This window comes from Gambusia affinis, linkage group LG03 (genome assembly GCF_019740435.1).
Source record: "Gambusia affinis linkage group LG03, SWU_Gaff_1.0, whole genome shotgun sequence".
Taxonomy (NCBI): domain Eukaryota; kingdom Metazoa; phylum Chordata; class Actinopteri; order Cyprinodontiformes; family Poeciliidae; genus Gambusia; species Gambusia affinis.
Window position 1 is genome coordinate 3,731,312 of NC_057870.1, and position 19,964 is coordinate 3,751,275.

The 19,964-nt window shown below is 40.6% G+C and overlaps 1 protein-coding gene across 1 annotated transcript in view; it reads right to left on the reverse strand.

Annotated features, from left to right (window-relative positions):
* Positions 1-323: 323 nt before the first annotated feature.
* Positions 324-19,964, reverse strand: part of tcima (transcriptional and immune response regulator a) — a 36,437-nt gene continuing 16,796 nt past the window's right edge. The window contains exon 2 of the mRNA XM_044110737.1: positions 324-1,455. Within this exon, the coding sequence (XP_043966672.1) occupies positions 894-1,196 (303 nt within the window). The 5' untranslated portion in view covers positions 1,197-1,455 and the 3' untranslated portion in view covers positions 324-893. The remainder of the gene's footprint in view (positions 1,456-19,964) is intronic.

The following is a 19,964-nucleotide window of genomic DNA, read 5'->3' on the forward strand; positions in this document are numbered from 1 at the left end:
AAACCCATTCGGTCAGCTTCTGGTTACCATGGCAATTTGGACTGTTTGGTGCAGGGCATTTCCCTGTTAGTGGTTTCCACACAGGTCATGCAGGGATTTGTTTTCCTTTTGTTTTTCTGAAATTCAACCAAGCATATAGCGATTTTCTAGTTTTTCTATAGTTTCTCACCATTTATTGACTTTTCAGCTTCATGTTTCCAACGGTTTTTAATGCAATTCTACAAATGTAATCTGATTGAAGAATCTAAAGCTGATGGTTGTGCAAAAGAGCTGCAGGGAAACCAGGAGAGAGGTGTTTAATGATGGCAGACAAGACTTCAGGCTTCAGTACAAAGCAAAGATTTATTTCTTTAGAAAAAGGACAGTCAGAGGAATGTCACATCAGTAAAAATCATTGTGTTGTCACAATGCAGTATCACATTTCTGTAGTGTTCATACAGCAAGATGAAGTTCAGAGAAAAGGCATGTGTTCAGGACAGGCATTCATGTATAGAGGCAGGTTCTTCGGCACCATAAAGTCTCCCGCTGCAGCTGTGCTGCACCATCACCAACACGGTGACGTGCACCTGCAGGGATGCTGCTCCCCAGCCAACGCATCCACGGGGGGAATGTATGCATGCGTGCATGAGTTCTAGTCTGAAGAAAGGCATGTATTCCCTTCAGATTCCCAGATACTTCGAGCTGCCCCGCCTGCTCCAGGCAGGGTCCCGCTGCTGGCGGATCCTCCGTCCGTAACGCCGCAGCTGCCGCGGCGCTGTCCCGGCGGCGCCTCCTCGGGCATCCGCCTACGGTGGAGACCCCCAGTCACATCGCGAATGTTTTCTCGCTTGGCTCAAATCCAGAGCCGAGAGATTGAGACACGGGCGTTGAAAGACGACTGCCGGGCGAGGGAGTCAACGCAGCTTGAGCAGCTGCCGGACCATCCCGGCGATCCGGAGGAACTTGTCCTTCTTCCGCTGCTTCAGAGCCATCAGCGCCCGGGCCGTCTCCTCCGGGTCCTGCGTGTAGGAGAAGATGCTCCGCACCCTCTCCTCCGCCTTCATGTCTCCCGTTTTCTGGAAGAGTCTCATCAGCGAGTCCTGGTTCACGTTCTCGAAGATGTTGGCCACGGCCTTCTTGCGGTGCGCCGTGTCGAACTTGTTGCCGTGGACAGTGGGGCTGACCCGGCGGGACTCGGAGGACATGTAGGAAGACATCGCGTCTCTTGCTTTTCTCCTGGCGCTTCGCGGCTCCGGACGTGGCGCTCCAACTCGGACGATGCTGAGCTGCTCGGTGCGCGCTGTTAGAGCAGGAGCGTCTGAGTGCGGAGGAGCTCAGCGCTCTGGGATTTATAGGCGGACAGTGGGCCGAGCTCCGGCAGGACGCGCTTCCAGCGGTGACATCAGCTGCCTGGGAGAGGGGCAGGCGCCGCCCACGGCCCCCATGGATGTCAGAGAAACAGCTGCACGATGAAACCTGGGTGGTAAAAACTAAAGCATGACTTCGACCACTACTTAAAAAAATATACACACAAAATAATAATAGTAAAAAAACCAAAACAAACAAACAAAAATAAAAATAAACAAATATATAAAGCCCCAGATATAACCCGTCTGCATAGGCGAGTTATATGGCAATGCAAATCATCTTTAGTATTTAAGCACTAAATATGAGCGTGTTTGTTTAAAAATATGTCTTACAACACAAATGCACAAAAAACAAAGCAGAGGATGTGCAGGCATTTAATCTCACTTTAGGCACTAGTGATGACTTTAATTTTCGATGTAAATATAACATAAAACAGCATTGCCAAGATACAGGATGTGAAAAAACAAATGAAAAAAAAGAAAACTAACTAATTAAACAGAATTGGAAATAAAATGTAAAATTACATCATATAGAATTATTACTGCTAAATGTGCAGTAATGTTTTTTCTTTTTCTTTGCTTTTGTTTTTTTTACACATTTGTTAAAACCGTCACAATATCCTGACAACATACCATCATTCAGACAGATAATCTGTTTAAATCTTACTCATCTGCCTCCTTCCTGTCATACAGCCATCTTCAGAGATAGATCAGAAACAACCAATCAGAGGCAGCAAGAGAGTTTTAGCGCTGTCAATCATGGTTGTGTAGGCGCCGCTTATGCTGTCCTTGTTGAGCTCCGCTACGCTACAGTTGCCATGAATGCTAAGACTAGTTAACATGGCCACCGATGAACAGTTTATTGTAATGGTGAATTGTTTCTCTGTCTTTAGCACAGCAGCAGTGGATACATGAGTGTGAGTGACATTGTAAAGGGGAGTGTGAAGGTATATTCCATTTGCTCCAATAAAATACAGCCCAGAAGAAGTTATCTAACTAAATGTTAACATGAGATGCTCTGTGAAACAAGTGGGTGTCAGCATCATGCTGTGGGGAAAGGGTACCTGGAGGTCAGAGCTGATGGGAGGTGAGCAGGGTGCATTAAAACCTCAGAGGACGCAAAAAATGTCCAACTGGGGTAGAAGTTCAACCTGCAGGCAGAAAAACTGCCTTAAACTTACAGTCAGAGAACTGTATTCATGTGTTAGAACGGCCTAGTTGAAGTCTAGACATGCAGTCACATTTCTAACCTAAAGGTGGGTTTACTTCGTGGGAGATCATTTCCTCCCACAGCGCCTGTGTTGCATGCAGACACAAATCCCCATAAATCAGACTGTTTGAAAACAACCTCTGCTTTCAGGACTTCATCTGAAAACCATTTTTAGTAGGCCATTTGCGCTCTGCTCTTCCCAATTTGGCCTCAGAAGATTTTGATCTTTCCCTTCCAGTCAGCAGAAGGCTAAAAATATTCGGCTTGGATTTTGGACTTTACAAGGAGGGCTTCTTGAACTTTGTTTACAACTGGAGGTGACCCATGGCCCGTGCAGCGAGGCTGAGTCGCACTGATAAGGCTGCGAGGCGTTCCCCCACTTCAGACTGCGCTCACAAACAACGGCTGGCTTTATGTTGGCTGGGCTGCAGTTGTTTTCCCCTTCATGTAAACGCATGTCCACTCCACAAGCCAGGTCCTTATAAGGAGAAACTTCAGAGGAAGTGTCTTTTTTTTTTTGGTATGTGTTGGGGAATTTTGTTTGCTGATATGAACAATAAACTCAATCCTATTAGAACAATAGCCAGACAGCTCTGTCTGAATAACATCACCTGCCATTTTTTCCAAGATGGCATGACAGGGGGTTTTATCGAGATGCGAAAAAATGCTGCTATCTTCCGCTTCACAAAGGGTAGAGGAGGGGGAATATCGCTGAACTGGCACATTTATGACCCGACTCTGTCTCTAGAGGGTTACAGAAATAAAAGCCTCACAATAAGGTTTCATTGGGAGGATGGAAACCGAAGCCTTGAGCTTCTGACCCTGTTCTTGTGGTCAACACCACCATTGAAGCATTCCAACCAATAACACATTACATTCAGCTGAGCTCATGCTGATCCGTCAGCTGTTCTTCCTGCAGAGAGGTTTCGCTGCCTCCTTCTATCTTCTGGCTAAGAGAGGATAAACATTGTTGTCCTTTAAACAGAGTCCAGGTCACTGATAAGACCCCACATGTTGAAAGTGTCAGAAGCTCGACGCCTCTCGATTAAGTAACAGGGTCAGTGGCTGGAGTTATCTCTCTGGAGAGAGTGGCAAAGTTTTCCTGCTCCTTATCTGTGTTTATGTGTGTGTGTGTGTGTGTGTGTGTGTGTGTGTGTGTGTACTGTACATGGAGGACTGTACTTGTCTTTTGAAGCAGTTAGAGAATAATTTGCTAGCTTGTTATCTTGGTTGTTAGAAATCCTAGAGGTTCGAGATGTTCCAATCTGCTGCCTATGTACTGACCGTCAGAGACGCTGCACTGAGTTATATAACAGGGTATTATTTTACAGATGCTATCCATATTAGCATCTTTTATTGCCTATAAATTTACATTTTGGTGGAAACTGTCGCTATTTTGTGACAGCTTGATAAGAGACAGATAATCTTTGTAGAAAAAGAAAAGAAATCCTTCTCCCAATGCTGACTAGAAATAACCAATCAGAGCCAGGAGGCGGGTCTTTTCACTGTCAATGTGTGGCGGCCTCCATTCTCCCCTCCACTCCTAGCTCTCTGCTACATACCGCTAGCGGGGCCTGTAGTGATTGCTCCGGCTAGTAAGCATGGCCACCGATGGCAGCAGATAAATGGTTTTTCTGCAACGGTAAGTTGTTTCTCTGCTATTAGCATATTTAGTAGCAAGTACATGAGGTTCATTGACAGTGCTAAGGCCTACCTCTTGGCTCTTATTGGTTGTTTTTGGTTGGGAGTGGTGGATGTTTCCAGACATCTCCAGATGTCTGGAGAATGTGGAGGAGATATATTTTTTTCCCACAGATTATCTATCTTATTTCATACCATCATGACTTTTTGACTTAAATATGTAAAACACAATTTTTATAAAAGTTTCATACTGGAAATTTAAACCGGGGATCATTGGGGTTATTGCACTTACATCTTTCTCTCTCGGCCCACTGCAGTATTTTATTTTTGGGGGGTTTTTATGTCATACACTGGCAGTTACAGTGCCACCAACTGGCCCGGCAGACGTACTACATCATATTCTATGGCCTGCAACGTGTCTTGTGGATGCATGTATTTTTCTTAATCAAAAATATGCCATAGTATCTAACGTAAGTGATTTATTTTTCAGTTATTTTAAATTTATAACTGCCATATCGAATCCGAAAGCTAAGTTTCCTCTGCATATAAAATAAGTCAAACCAAGCATACCTACTGATTTAAGGTGTTTGTTTTCTCTTAAACAGACGAGCAGGGATTTTTCAGAGCATCACTTCCTGTTTGCGTCTCTTCACATCTAATCTCTTCTAACAGACCCAAATGTTTCAGAAAGCTTCAGCATCCAAAACCCTTATGGAGACAGGGATGGAGTACTGTAAAAAAAAAAAAAAAAAAAAAAAAGCATTCCTGGAAACAAGCAGCTGTTTCCGTGATGGTAAGTTGAGTTAAGCAACCCACGCGGATTCTGTGCAGCAGAGTAGTGATGAGAAATAATGAGTCCCTGCAAGCTTTGTGGCAACAGTGGCAGAAAACAAGTCTTTATTCAGGCCAGTGTTTACATTTCACTCAAGGATTTTACTGGAAGCTGTTGCTGGCAGTGAATACATGGATTATGTAAGAAAAGCACAGAAAAGGATGGACATCCGGAGCAGGTGGGAGTCTCAAGACGGGCTGTGTGTCGGGGTGTGTGTGTTATAAGGACAAGCCTACTGTATGTCTCCAGAGGTAAACGGTAAGTTCTAGAAGATTTCAGAAAAGATGAAACAAATAGAGAGGTTTATCTGACAGAGTGCGAGACCTGTGCTAAGATAATAAAATATTATGACAGGTCTGGCAATATTACGACTATTCCCATATTATTTTGACTTTATTCCTGTCATTTTTATTTCTCAGTGTGGCCCCAGCAGTTCAACCTTTGTTTAACTAAAACCATACGGAAATCTTAAATGAATTCCTTCCATTTCAAAGTCTACTGCACAAACCATTAGATGGAACCAACAGGATAATAAATCTTTACACTGCTGTCCCAGAAAATACTTTATTATATTCAAAATATGAAACATAAATATGCTTGTTTAAATGAACTGAGACATATTTGCAGAAACTGTAGAAATACATCTCCTGGTCTGCTTTGTTTTAACATTTCCTGCAATGAGAATACGGACCACAGCAGACAATGTGATGAAACAGTTTAATGCAGAGCCCAGTTCAGATTTCCTTCCCTCCCTCCATGGGCCGCCTGCTGCTCCCAGCTCAGATTAAATGACTGAACACCGAGTCTCGGTGGACACACAGCCGCTGCAGAGCGCCGTCTCTTAACCGGATCAATCCAGCCAGCTCTCCTTCACGGTTGACTGCACTGCGAGGGCCGATAGGGCCAAGCCGAGTATTCATCTGTCAATACCATGCTCCCCTACCAGGACACTGAACTGTGCCCGTCCTTGCCGCCCCAACAGGATCGGTTGCATCACTCTGCAGGATGGCTGCTGAAAGACGGAACACTTCCATGACTTTTTAAATTGTCACAGAGTAATTTTTGTCCTACTCGTTCTTTTTCTAAATGTTTTTACTCGATTCCATTAACGCTTGCAGTTCATACAATCACCACAAATCTTAGGTTGATAAGTTTACTTAATTTATTGTGCATGGCCAGATTTGGGATGAGTTTCATCCTTTATAAATACATAAAATTGACTTTCTAGACCTTTATATAATGTTAAGGTTATTCCATCGTAAAAAACATAACTTAAGTGTTGCTTTGATTCTTTCCTGCATATTTGAGGAACCCCTAAAAACCATTCTGGAGTGCTACATGCTTTCTCGTACAAATCATCGCCTGGAGGATCCAAAGGTCCTCCTTGGAGCTGCAGTCTCCAGCTGAGCTTCTGCCTGACAGAAAACCCCTCCCACACTCAACTCCTGCAGACTAGCGGCAGCAGCTAGCAAACACCTCGTGGAACCTTGTGAGTCTGAAGAAGACGAGGTTTCCTCCTGGGAAACATTCCAAACAACCTACATGCCAGAAGAGTCCAACGTACAGTCAGTATCATTTTTATTATTTTATTTTTTACAATTTATTTAGGAACTTTTCCTACACAGAATGTTGTCATTTGTCTTTCTGTTTGTTCATCTTTCTAGCTACAGAATTCTGGACTCATTTTAAATCAGTCTTTTCTAAGGTAACTGCTCATATCTGTCGCTCTCTTTTCAGAGTTCCAAAACAATTTGAGTTCCAAGCTGACAACAAGCAAAAATACAAACCATCTATTTTCACAGACAGGTTCAGACTTGCTGGTGGACAAACAAGTTTGAATGGGAAAGGTGGACAAACTTTAAAAACGTTTGCTCTAACCATTTCAACACTTCCTTGTTGACATGATTATGCCATTTTGCTTTGAGAGTTTTTCTCCATTTTAAAACCCGATGACAAGTAACAGTTCATAATTACAAAGGTGAGGAACTGCTGTTGAATGTTTTCATGATATCTGTTCTGCTGTTTGATAAAATTATTATTTTTGACGATTCAAAGGTTTAGTCTCACTGACGAGACTAAAGCTACAAAATCCTCACACACTGAAATAATTCCTGTTTACTGAGAAGACTCAGCAGAGCAACGGGGTCGATGGTAAATTGCTCTTCACATCTGCATGTGGATAAAACTCTGTTGGCAGCTTAGCTGTCTCCATGGCGATACAGTAGAGGATAACAGCGTGAGTGGGAGCAACGGTGACACTCTGGCTGTGTCACCGTTGCTCCACCAAACAAGCAGGTGACTCAGGGCATTTCAGAAACTCCAGAGTTGGGATAAATTAGAGGCAGTAACTGCCTGAGAGGAAACTGGATGCGTTTCATGGTCCTCGCCTACAGTAAACCTGGAAATAGTAGGTGGATAGACATTTACACATTTTACATTTTGACTCCATTCCAAAGCACAGACGGATGTTGTAACAACTAGAGTAAAAACATCAGGTCATTGCCCTGTAATAAGAGAACTGAACTTCCTGCTATAACACCCGACTGTCTTATTTAGCCAAGAGTGACCAGAGGGAGCATCCCGGGTTCAAGTATCCACTGCTTTCTATGTCGGCCTCTTCTTCAGCGCTCAGAGCGGATAGCTGTGCTGACTCTGTGATATAAGTGAAGCAAACTGACCCCATGAACCTGGTCTGGTGCCAGGTAAAGGAAAGTGCTAGAACAGGTTGACAGTGGGACCCATTGTTCATTGTGGTGGGAGGCCAAGGTCATGACAGACTGCGGAAGGACGGACGCTTGGCCAAAGATCTGCCATGAGAGTAATGTGAGGAAACACACCCTTTGATATGAAGTGGCAGGATTGTGATTTAGTAATTCTGCTGAAAAAAAAAGAAGTAAGGATATCTTACCACTAAAGAATCCACTTTAACTTCCACATAATTTTCCTAATACTCTGTTGAATTAGGTCAGTAGCTTTAAAGAATGGGTGACAAGCTGCATTATATAACTTATTAAAAAAAAAAAAATGTTATTTATAAATTTGTAAAAACTGTCACGTCATGACAATATAATACGAGACAGATAATCAGTCTGAAGAAATGCATCGCTGCTAGTCTAAAACAACCAATCAGAGCCAGAGGGCGGGTCTTAGCGCTGTCAATCACAGTCATGTACGTACTGCTCTGCTACTGTAACATATTGAAGTTACAGGAAAACCGCTTATCCACCGTTATCAATGGTCATGCTACCTAGCCTTAGCATTCTCGTTCACAGCGCTAAGACTCCTGGCTCTGATTGGTTCTTTCTAGTTAGCACTAGATTTTTGATGATTATCTGTTTCTTACCAATGTTGTCACACCCACAAAAGATAAATAAAAAATATATTTATAAAAGTTACATACTATTACATATTATTTGACTGTGTGATAAGATTTGAGTAGTGTCGCTATTATTTTGTAGACTATAAAAATGAGTGGAAGAGGGTCAACTGTTTCTAGAGGATGTTTTCTATGACAAAGGCCAAGACACAAAAAGAAAGCAAGCAATATGTTCCAAAATCAGACTGACAGGAAATCAATCAGCTGGTTTTATAGGAAACGCTATGAGCTCAGAGAGGTTTAAAAGTGCTTAGCGAGTGAAGGCTGCATGTGGAACCGAGAGCCACGGCTAGTTTCAACTTCAGACTGGTCTGAACCGGTCTGTGGGAAGATTAGTCAGCCTTGTATTTGAGCTTCTGTCTCTACTGAAGAGTCTCCTGTATCTGAGGCAGATAACAGAAACAAGGGCATTGTTTGAGAGAAAACAAATACAAGATCTTTTATTGGTGTTAACTCTGAAAATCACCGAATAAATTCAAGAAACAGAAAAAAAGAGAAACGTAAAGAAAACTTAACAACAGAGGGAACAGTGAAGAAACTAGGTCGAGATTACTGCGGTTCTATGTGATATGTAGACTGACTTACTCAGGAATTAATGGAGTTATCAGGGATTCAACCAAATCGCTGTTCAGTGTGTTTTGCCGCAGAAAAACAGCTGGGAGGGGATCATCCCTCGGGCTTCTTGTTTTTTTTACGATGCAGCACGTGGCATCAATAAAAACCCATCCATGTGTGGAGCTGACGCCGCCCCACCTTCAGCCTGTCAGCCCAACGGCTCTGCAGAATACTGGAGGAGGAAAACCACACATAACATATGGAAGACAATAATGGTTATTGTAGAGATCTGAGAAAATACTGGAGGAGGTTTCATAAACACAGAAATTCTCAGATGTTTTAGATGTGAGAGAGACGTAATGGTTTACAGAGGAATATTTCAGAACAAGGTGAAAGAAAACAGGGTGAACCTGCATGCAGCGTTTAGTCCTGGAGAAGCAGTGGCTGTTCACCAGAGCCGGGTTTTCAGTTTTAAAGGAGTGTTGTTTTGAATATGGTTTGTTTATTTCAGACTGTTTTGCAGTGGTTAACTGCTCAAGAAATGTGACATATTGGTCATAATCATTATGTCATCATGTGCTGGTATCAAAATAAACATCTCTGAACAACATCTGCATCCAGTAATCCACAGGTAGATGTTACAAAACTTATTGGGTTCACCATGTAGGTTTCAAGGGTCAGTGATGAAACTTGGGTGATATGAATCAGCCCAAGGAAGAACACACACACATACATATATATATATATATATATATATATATATATATATATATAAATATAAATTAAAATAAATTCCCTTCTCACCCACCGCGGGTGGTGATTCTTCTTCCTCTTAGCTCGGGTCCTCTACCAGAGGCCTGGGAGCTTGAGGGTTCTGCGCAGTATCTTGGCTGTGCCTAGGACTGCACATTTCTGGACTGAGATGTCTGATGTTGTTCCTGGGATCTGTTGTAGCCACTGTTCCAGTTTGGGGGTGACTGCCCCGAGGGTCCCGATGACCACAGGCATATATATATGTATATGTATATGTGTGTGTGCTTATCAAAAATAGACTCTTTCCAAGTGAATAAATGATCTCTTATGTTATATGACTTTGTCATTTACTAATGCAAATTTTCTTGAGGTCCTTGAGAATGACAATAATAAAAAACAAAAAAGCATAATTTCTGGCGCTAGCTCTGCTCTTTTTCTAACAGGCATGTGTGTGAACAACCAGATTATCTGTCAGATCAGTGTATTATTTGAAACTTGTTCATGCCTCTCGGATGAGAAATGGATCTTGGCCTGGAGGGAAATGGGAAAATGTGATTGTTACATTCATCCTGGCAGCGGGGAAGAGAATGGCGTGTTCCTGGCAGGATCCAGACCCATCAGAACACACTGTTATCACAGTCTGGTCCATTGAGCCGCATGTGTGTTTCCACAAAGGCCTTCAATGCCGCTGAACCCTTAGAGTGCATCACTGCATGCACCTTTATGACAAGTAAAAGATGGGATGTTAAGAAGTGTAAAATCTTGTTGTCTGCTCTGCAAACAACATGATTTTACACTTTTTTCCCTGCATTCAGGAAACTTCCAGAATGCAGAACATCAATTTGTGTCATTGAGAGCGGTAGTCTAGAGCCCCCTGCTGGTAGATCTGACACAATCCAGTTCAGATGTTGAAATATGGCACAATGCAGAGGCTGCCCTCTGATGTTTAAGTAAGAAAGTGCAAACCACTAACTAAAAATGTCTATTTCATTTCAAACTGATGATTTGTAAGTATTTCATTTTCTGAGCAACTTCTTGTGTCACATTTTGTTTCTTTAGCTGATTAATCTTACTTTCTATTTTGATGGTTCTGTAAGCATCTCTGCTGCATAAATGCTGCCAGCTGTTGTACAGCAAACAGTGACAATTCTGTTTGGGTGTGTCCGATTTATTTTTCTTGTTACCAAATCTGATCCTTTCATAAGAGAAAGCTAAAGTCTTAAAGCGGCTTTACCAGTTCTCTGCAAAGACACGTCCTCACCAAGGGGGGACGGAGAGAACAACGAGAGAAAGTACTAATAGTTTAACATTGGCTGTTATCACCGGAAATATTCTGATTGAAGTTCAACACGTTATGCATTTCAGTCATAAGAATTTGAGCAGAAGACAACATTGATTCAACATCTTTTTTTTTTTTTTTTTTTTTAACAAGAAAGCTGAAATTCCAGTAACTCTAAAGGGTATATGTTAAGTAATAGATGACAAAATCAGCTGGAAACCTCATATTAAACATTTAAAAAATAAACTACATAGAAAAATATTAGTCCTGGCTAAAGCCAGACATATTCTGAATAATAAATCACTTCATATTCTATGCAACTCTCTGATTTTGTCATATTTAACATATTATTCAGAGGTGTGGGGAATTAATCAATCAAATAAAATTTTATGTGTATCACACATTTCAGCAGCAAGGCATTTCAAAGTGCTTTACATTACATCAAACACAGAAACACAAAGTCATCAAGTGGAGGGGTTTCGCTTTAGCATCCATAAAAGGTTTACCGGTTACACTCCTGCTGTGTTATATGGAATGAAATACCTATTGGTATTTTTATTCCCATTCACCCTCACAATCACGCAGTTTAAAACGATGTAAACAGCCTTAATTACAAAGGTTCTTTACAACCACAGAGTACCTTACAGAAATGAGCCGTTAGAATCATCCATAACCTCGGTTTTCATGAGCACACAAACCTGTTATTCTTAAAATACAGAAGTCCTAAATTTGAAAATCTGGTGGAATTTAAAATGGCTTAAATTATGTTTAAGGCATCTAATAAACTACTACCTGAGCTCATACAACACATGTTTTTTGAAGGAGATGGGGGATATAAATGAAGGGGCTACTCTAACTTAAGGATTCATAGTTTATGCACAACAAGAGCTTTTGCCTTTCAATTTATGGGGTAAAATTATGGAACAAGTTAAATGAGAAGTTAAAACAAAATCAACATTTAATACAAATTTAAAATAAATATAAGGGGGTCATTTTCACTAGATATAGAAATAAGGGAGAGAGGTAGCACTAAAGTGTATATTCAAATTGAGGCTAATGCATATAAGTGTGCGTGGGTATGGCTGTATGGATGCATACTGAGAAATTTAAACTTAGGTTAATTAATTTTCCATTTTATCTATGTCTATTTTTATTTTCTTGATTTAATAATGAGGACCCATCTGAAAATATGGTATGAGTTTATGGGGTAGGAGTTCACAAGTCTCTTACACCAGGAATCTTGGGCCCCATAACAAAAATTAAATGGGGCCCCTTTAAAACCATGTCTCTCCATAAACCAACAGAGACAGTGTAACCAACGGTAACTAGTAGTTTCTGATGAGGTTGCTATAAACAAGCCCACTTTGACTCACTAAACTGAATATTTGGTCTTCAGGATTCAATGATCAGATAAACATCACAGTTCCAAACAAGAACAATCATGATTGACAAATCACATTTCAAGATCTTTATGCTAAGCTAACATGGTCTGTGTAATATAATACGCTCCAAAAATCATAATTATTACTCTTGTTTGTAAGTTTTTCCTAAATCATGAGCTGCCATCACTTATTCTAAGTTGTTTATCAGTGTAAAATGATCTTTGGCCAAACACAAAGCAGAAAATTCTCATCAGCTTTTATCACATTATTTATGTTTTAATATCCACCAAGTATCTTCAAGGATCATCTCCAGTATCAATCATTCTTCTAGAGACAGTGTTGCTGTCATGACATGCTAACACTTAAACATCCCTATTGCAGACACAAAGTCCCACAATCACAAGTCTTGGATGATCATAAGTTGTTGTAATGAACTGCTAAATCAATCTCTTCTGCCTCTACTGCTGCTCCCTTGTAAATTTCTCTCTGGCTGTTTGGTTTAAAGCTGGGCAGAAAGAAAAAATAAACCTAAAGAAGTATTACCATGGATACGCATCATACCGACTGCCCAAAACTAAAAGAGAAAGAGCAAAAAACTTCCAACTGCATGTCGTCCAAAACCAGAGGGGACAACTGTCCTAAGATGCAAAGCCTCAACAAAAATAACCAGGAACAAAAGTCTACAGAAAGAATAAATCAGAGCCACCCTAACACTATATAACCATCCCAACTCCAATATGGGGGGTAGGAAGGTGAGGAGAAGGATGATGGGGGAGGTTGGTTGGTCAGTGTGGTAGATTTCTCAAACACTCACATCATCATTCCAGAGATGAAGGAAAACTCTGTGATGTCACGACTAGAGTCATGCTTCTGATGTCATCAGCACTGTATGTATGGAACAAACTTCTACATTCTTGTCATTGTTTGCTGCACTACTGACAAGTTCAGACGTTCTCAAAGCGCTTTCAAAGTTGAACATTGAGATTGTTTGCAGATCAAAACGGATTTTAACAAACATTGTTTTGTCCAAACATGTGGAACCAAAGGCCACATTCCTCCAACGGTGAGATGAGACCCCAGCATGGAGCATGGAGAGCTGGACAAAATCTGCAAGGCTGGACTGAGAACAGAACGCCTCCCATTGAGTTACAGAGAGAGATCCAGAGACTTGGCTCTCTTCTGGAAAAGGAGAGAGCAAGATGGTTTGAGGAGAACCAAAAGCTGGTCTACGTGCAAAGAGAACTGGAGAAAACAAAAGCCGAGTTACAAGGGCAGAAAAGACTCAAGGACATGAAGAGAGAACTACTGACAGGAGAAGAGTTTTCCGATTCAGAGTCTCTCAGACGAGCTATAATCGCTTCCAGGATGCACAGAGACATAAAACACAAGACGAAAAGGCTGCTGCAGAAGGAATTTGAGCAATTGAAGGTAGCTCATATTGTGGGTGAGGAAGCATTCAGGTCACAAATCCAGAAAGAAAAAGAGAAAAGTGACGCCCTCCAACAAGAGCTGGACCAAATCAAGACTCGCTACGAGGAGCTTCAATCGAAATATGAAGCTGCAGGTGAGGAGAACCTGCAGGTCGACATGCAGATGTTTTATGAAGAACAAATCAAGCATGAGCAAAAGATCCTTGAAAACCTGAGAGCTGAGAAGGACGATCTCCAAGAAAAAATGTCCAAGGAGATTGTCTGTCTGCAGGAAACAGAGAACCGTCTGCAGAGTGAGCTGGTGCTGTATAAGATTTCAAGATCAGTCACAGAAAATGATGAGGGACCAAAAGATCATCAGTGAACTTGGAGCCGAGAAGGACAGTCTCCAAAAGCAACTCACTGTCCTCCAACAACGGTACTGTAGCTGTGAGGTTAATTATGAAACAGAGCTGGAAAATGTGAAAATGGAGCTCCAAGACAGAGATGAACTAGGACCTCCAAGAAGAAAAGTGGCCAGGCATCAAGATTTACTACAGGGACATTTAAGATGAGTGACTGCAGGGATATGGGAGAGGATTAATTATGTGACATTTATTATGCGTCCCTACAGAACCAGGATCCCAGTATGATAACTAAAATGATAACCACAATAAATCAGAGTTCAAAGTATAGTGATCTGAATTCAAGTGTTTTTGACTTTTCTATACAGTTTGCTGAGATACGTTGTTAGTAATTGGTAGCTGATTTAATAAATTCTGTACTGGTTCAGGAAAATTGTCCAAAAAAACAAAAGAAATTAATTATGTTACGCAGAAAACAGTCAACAGAGGTCCCACATTCACATTCAGAGGAAAACACGCAAATTAAAATGTAAAATTAACCTGATCTTACAGGTTCAAGTTGTATATAAAATGATATATTAAAATATTATGAATTTGTGATTTATTTTTTTTTCAGAATTTTATGTGGTCCCATTATGATGAATAATTGGTGGAGAGGGGATTCAAACCAGCAACCCACCAGTTCCAGGATGGACTCCTATGCCTCCTGAGACACTTTTTCTTTTCTAAAACCCTTTTCTCCATCAGCCCAACTGGTTTTCTTGATGCTAATGTTGAGGGACCGGCAGCAAGTCAAGAACTGAGAAACGACGGCGGTTCCCAGAGTTTACCAACATTACGATGTTGGACCCTGTCAGAGTTACGGAGGTAAATTTTGCTTGGAATCAGTTGCTTCTATGGAAATAGAATAAAACCAAAGTTTTCTTTCAACTAATTTCAGTCTTTTTCCCCCCATGCAGCTAACATCACACCAGCAAGTCACACCATTGATTCAGCAGGTTTACAGTCAACATAATCTTCATATTAACAGATTGATAAATCCAACATTATGTCCATAAATACTACAGTTATGTTCAATCAGTTAGAATACATCCTGAGGCTGGTTTGTAAAAGTTGGAGCTTTTGAAAATCACATTTAGCAGGTATGAAATATATTTGTTTTTAAAAATATCTTACATATATATTTATATACACATACACAATATTCTATTTTTAAATATGTTTTCATCAGCTGCAAGTGGACAATTAGCACATTTAACAGAAGTAAATGTTTTCAAACATCCATCTACTAATGGATGTTTGAATTAATCTATATAATGTGTTTAAATTGGTGATACTGCGACAGACTGGCGACCTGTCCAGGGTGACCCCGCCTCTCGCCCGGGACGCAGCTGGAGATGGGCACCAGCAACCCTCCTGACCCCATTAGGGACGAAGGTTGTTCAGAAAATGGATGGATGGATGGAAATTGGTGATAGAGTTCCTGAAATAATTTGACTTCTTAATATTCTCATTTCTTTAAATGGGTCAGAACTTAGAAAGTCTTTTATCAAGAATAGAATCAGCTGCAGTAAAATGCATCTTTCCTGCTTATTGAGCAACATGGTGATTCTCAGCTGCTCCAGGAAATGACTAAGGCTTTAAAAAGGGAACAGAATGATTGTGATGTGTGTGAGAGTAAGGCGGAGGCGTGTGTGTGTGTGTGTGTGTGTGTGTATTGATATATTGAGCTTTTTAATGGCTTTCATGGCTTTTTAACAAAGCACATTAGCAGCACAACTGATAGGAAGATAATCAACCACAATGTCCTTAGTGCTATTGTTTCTCAGCAGCACTGAGGAACAACAGCGTAACGCAGGAGGAAGCTCTACATCAAGTTGAAGGTCATCTGGCTCTAAAAGATCTTCTGATTATTAAACAAAACTAACTTTCTGTTTATTTATTCAGATTGGTCGGAGAGCCGCTATGAACACGAGCTTCCAAGTCTTGAAATTATCCAAGTCTAGGCAGGACATTATCTTCCCATTACCATTTGTGCCGTCATCACCAGCTGTCCTCTACCTGCTGAAGAAAGAAGCCCACAGCATGATGCTTCCCCTGCCATGAGGACAATGTGTGGAGAAGGTTGTGCTGTATTAGTCATTTTTGCATGCAAGGTCAAAAAGTTCCGTTGTGGTTTCATCCGACCAGAGTTTGTTTCTCCACTTGCTGACTTCATGTTTCTCAGGTTTTTTTCTTAATATTTCTCCATAGACGGCCGGGTTTGTGGTGTGCAGAGCTAACAGTAGTCATGTCAAAGCGTCACCCCACCTGAGCTGCTCCGTCACAATTTGCTTCAAGGTGACTAATAAAAGCTTCTCAAGCACTTTGACAGGCTAGGAAGCATCAGCAAAGCAGCACAATACAACCACTTGGATCAGATCATGGATAAATTACTAATTATCAAGCAATATGATAGTTTCAACCTAATCAGATGACTTTATAATCAGTCTTTGAAAATATTTGATCAGAAATTTCTGCAACAACATTGAGCATACTAGTCAGTTTTTGGAATACAGTCTGCGTTTTGTTCAGGAACAAAGAACATTTCCTGATAGTTTGACAAACTGCTGCTTGTAAAGGTACACTGTAAAAAATAAAAATAGTAGCAGCAATATTTTTGGTTTATTTGGCCTTTTGTAAAGAACAAAATGTTGGTATCCATGTTTTCACCATGTTATTCATACATTTACAAATGTCAAAGATACAAACTAAATATCTACTTCACCTAAATAAATTAAATATTTAGTTAGGAAGCTAAATGTTTAGTCTTCAAACTTAATCTTTAGTTCCCAAATAAATATTTAAACACCTTTTTTTTCTCCGAAATGCTAAATAAACCAAATATTTTCTGTTAATTTCTGCGTAACGTTACAAACGGCACCACATAGAAAACATGCGAGGAGTTCCATATTTACTTCTACTTATAAAAAAAACATTTGTTTTTACAGTCTGACATTAAATCTAAGCAGTAGGTCAGTAAGGATCACTAAAGTTTCATTTATTAGCTAGCTGAATATCAAAATGATTAGATGAGAGATTTAGATTTTCTTTCATGCACTAGAACTATGAAGATGTCAGCATTGTCATTTCCTGATTAGCTCATTTACACAATCTCAGGTGACTGGAGCCACACCTTAAACACACGCTGGCTCTGTGAGGTAAATCAGCCTGAAATTCTTTTCAGGAAGAGAATCTCAGAGGTCAGCAAACTGGGTTCATTCTAGGCTGGAGTTTCCTGGTTCTGGTTCTGTGGGTTTTAAAATCGCGTGGATCCACTGATCACAAACGTTGCTCGACAACAGACAGTAAATCTAACAGGGATGAAGAACGATCGATAAAGTCCTCAGAGGCTGAAGTGGGTTTCTATGGATCAACATGAACAAAACCTTTCTGGTTTTTTTAATCACTTATTTTTTCCTCCCCTCCATGGGGTCTTTTGTGGGCTCTAGAGTCCCTTATATGAAAGTAGGTTAACAGGGAAGGGAGGAAGACATGTGGCAAATATCATTGGGTCCGGGAGTCGAACCCGCGACGAGGACTCAAGGCCTCCACACATGGGTCCCACCATCTCCTACGCCACGCCCTTTTTTGAATCACTTAACATTTTGAGTTTTTCGGAATCCAGTGCTGTTGATGTTTTTGAGAACTTTTGAGACAATAATAGGCAACTATATTATTGTGATGATTCTTCACAAAAAAATATTACTGAATCTTGAAACTGTTTTCAACTGTAAGTAATCATTGAGCAAATAGAAACAGATTTCATAAACTAGAATAAGACTGAAAAGTTTTGGGGGGGGTTTTGTGATTCCATCACCAAGTTAAATACATTCTAAACATCAATTAGATGTTTTAACATTGATTTTTCTTAATCTGTCTAATACCTGTTAAAAGATTGTTACTAGTAATCTGACAAGCCTTATAGACATAGACTTTATAGTTATTCAATTGTACATATTGCGCAAAATTTATGTGCAAGACTCCAATAATAATAGGATCAATATCCTAACTTATTTCTTAAGACTGGATGGGATTCACATTTAAGGTTTTGTCTTTCTTAGCACAAAATAGCATTATCCGTCTGTTCATCAGCGCCACCTTCCCTCTTCCTCAGTGTGTTCTCACCAACTTGCAACACAAAGTTAAACCCTTGCAGATTAATATCAGCTAATGGCTCGATTTAGTTGAGAATAGATTTTTGTTTGAGATTAGCAGGTTGAACGGAGAGCGTGAAAAAAATTTATGATCCCTAGGAGGCGATGACAGAAAATAATTGAATAACACCGAGTTGAACAAAAACATTTCATGATGATTTACTTGTCAGAATTTTAATAAGATTCTGTGTGAGCCAAGGAGCCTCAGAGCAGAAGAATGCAGACGTGTTTATACCAAACCTTTACAGCAACCTTTTCATTCCACATATTAAACGTGTTGCACAAAAGCGTAGTCTGGTTCCTACATAAAGTCACGACTTTTACTTCCTCTTGAGTAGTTTCCTGGATGGATTCTGTTTGATTAATAAAAAACTCCCAGCTCTGCTTGTGTTGGTGGGTTTATGTTAGTGCATTACACTCTGACTAATGCTGATAAATGGATTCCTCTGGATAAAAGTCTATCAGGAGTATAAAGGTGAAGACAGTGCAGACATTCTCTAGAGAGAGGAGAACATCTGGTAACACAGACACACAGAGCTCCGATACTGGAGTGACTTCAGAGGGGAGGATTCAGTCTTAACCACAGGGGAGAAAGGCTTTTAGAGGTAAACAACAGAGAGAACATGTTAAGGTGATAAAAGTTAAGCTAGCATAACTAACTTAGTCTCCACTTTCTTCATATATCTATTTTTAATTAAAGCTTTTCACTGAGCTGTGAAATGTGATCTTTGGACCTTGTTTTCTTGCCATCTTTGTGTTAACAATATCAAAACTTTGCGTCCCCTTCTCAGATTCTTTACTTGATTGTGTCATTTCCCCGACCACCGATATTCCTGACTCAATGTAAAGCAACAACGCATGTGGCGCACAGCCACAGCGCACACAGTAGGTCACGTGATGTTCAATCCACTAGATCACTGAGCGGTGATCTAGTGGATTGGACTAGAAAGCATTACCTGGCTGTTAATGCTTTGAATACAACGTGCAGCTGCTGCAGTTACATAGATGCAGGCACATAAAGAAAAAATGGTTCAGGAAATATTGGTGGCGACTGTCCCCTTCATGCCAGAGTTGGTGGGGACATGTCCTTCAGGAAGTTACATCTATGTACAAGCATTCAAAAGAGCACCGACTACAGAAACCATGGTGGTGGCAGCATCATGCTCCAGGTTGTTTCTCTTTGGACAGAACTGAAAAACAGCACATTAAAATAAATAAAAATTAAATCCTGAAAGAAAGACAACTTAAACTCAGTGTTTGGGCTGTTCTGCAGTTGTCTGGAAGTTTGTGGCACATAGAAGCTGAATGCTGCTTCTCCATGTTCAGTTCTGGTTTTGGGGATGCAGACTAGAACCAGAACCAGAAGACCTGGGAGGTTCTGGAAGGTTGATGCAATAGCAGATCTTTAACGGATCGTGCTGCTAAGCAACAGAAGCATTTTAAAGTGTTTGAATGATGTTGAACGACCAGCATTCATGACTTGCTTAACTTGAGTGTCAAAAGTCTCGTTTCCTGAACATTGCTAAAATTTACACAGCTAACATTAGGTCACCGAGCAGAAACGAGGAGGAGGAAGTTTGCTTCATATGACTCGATGAAGATCAAAAAGAAGGCTGACAC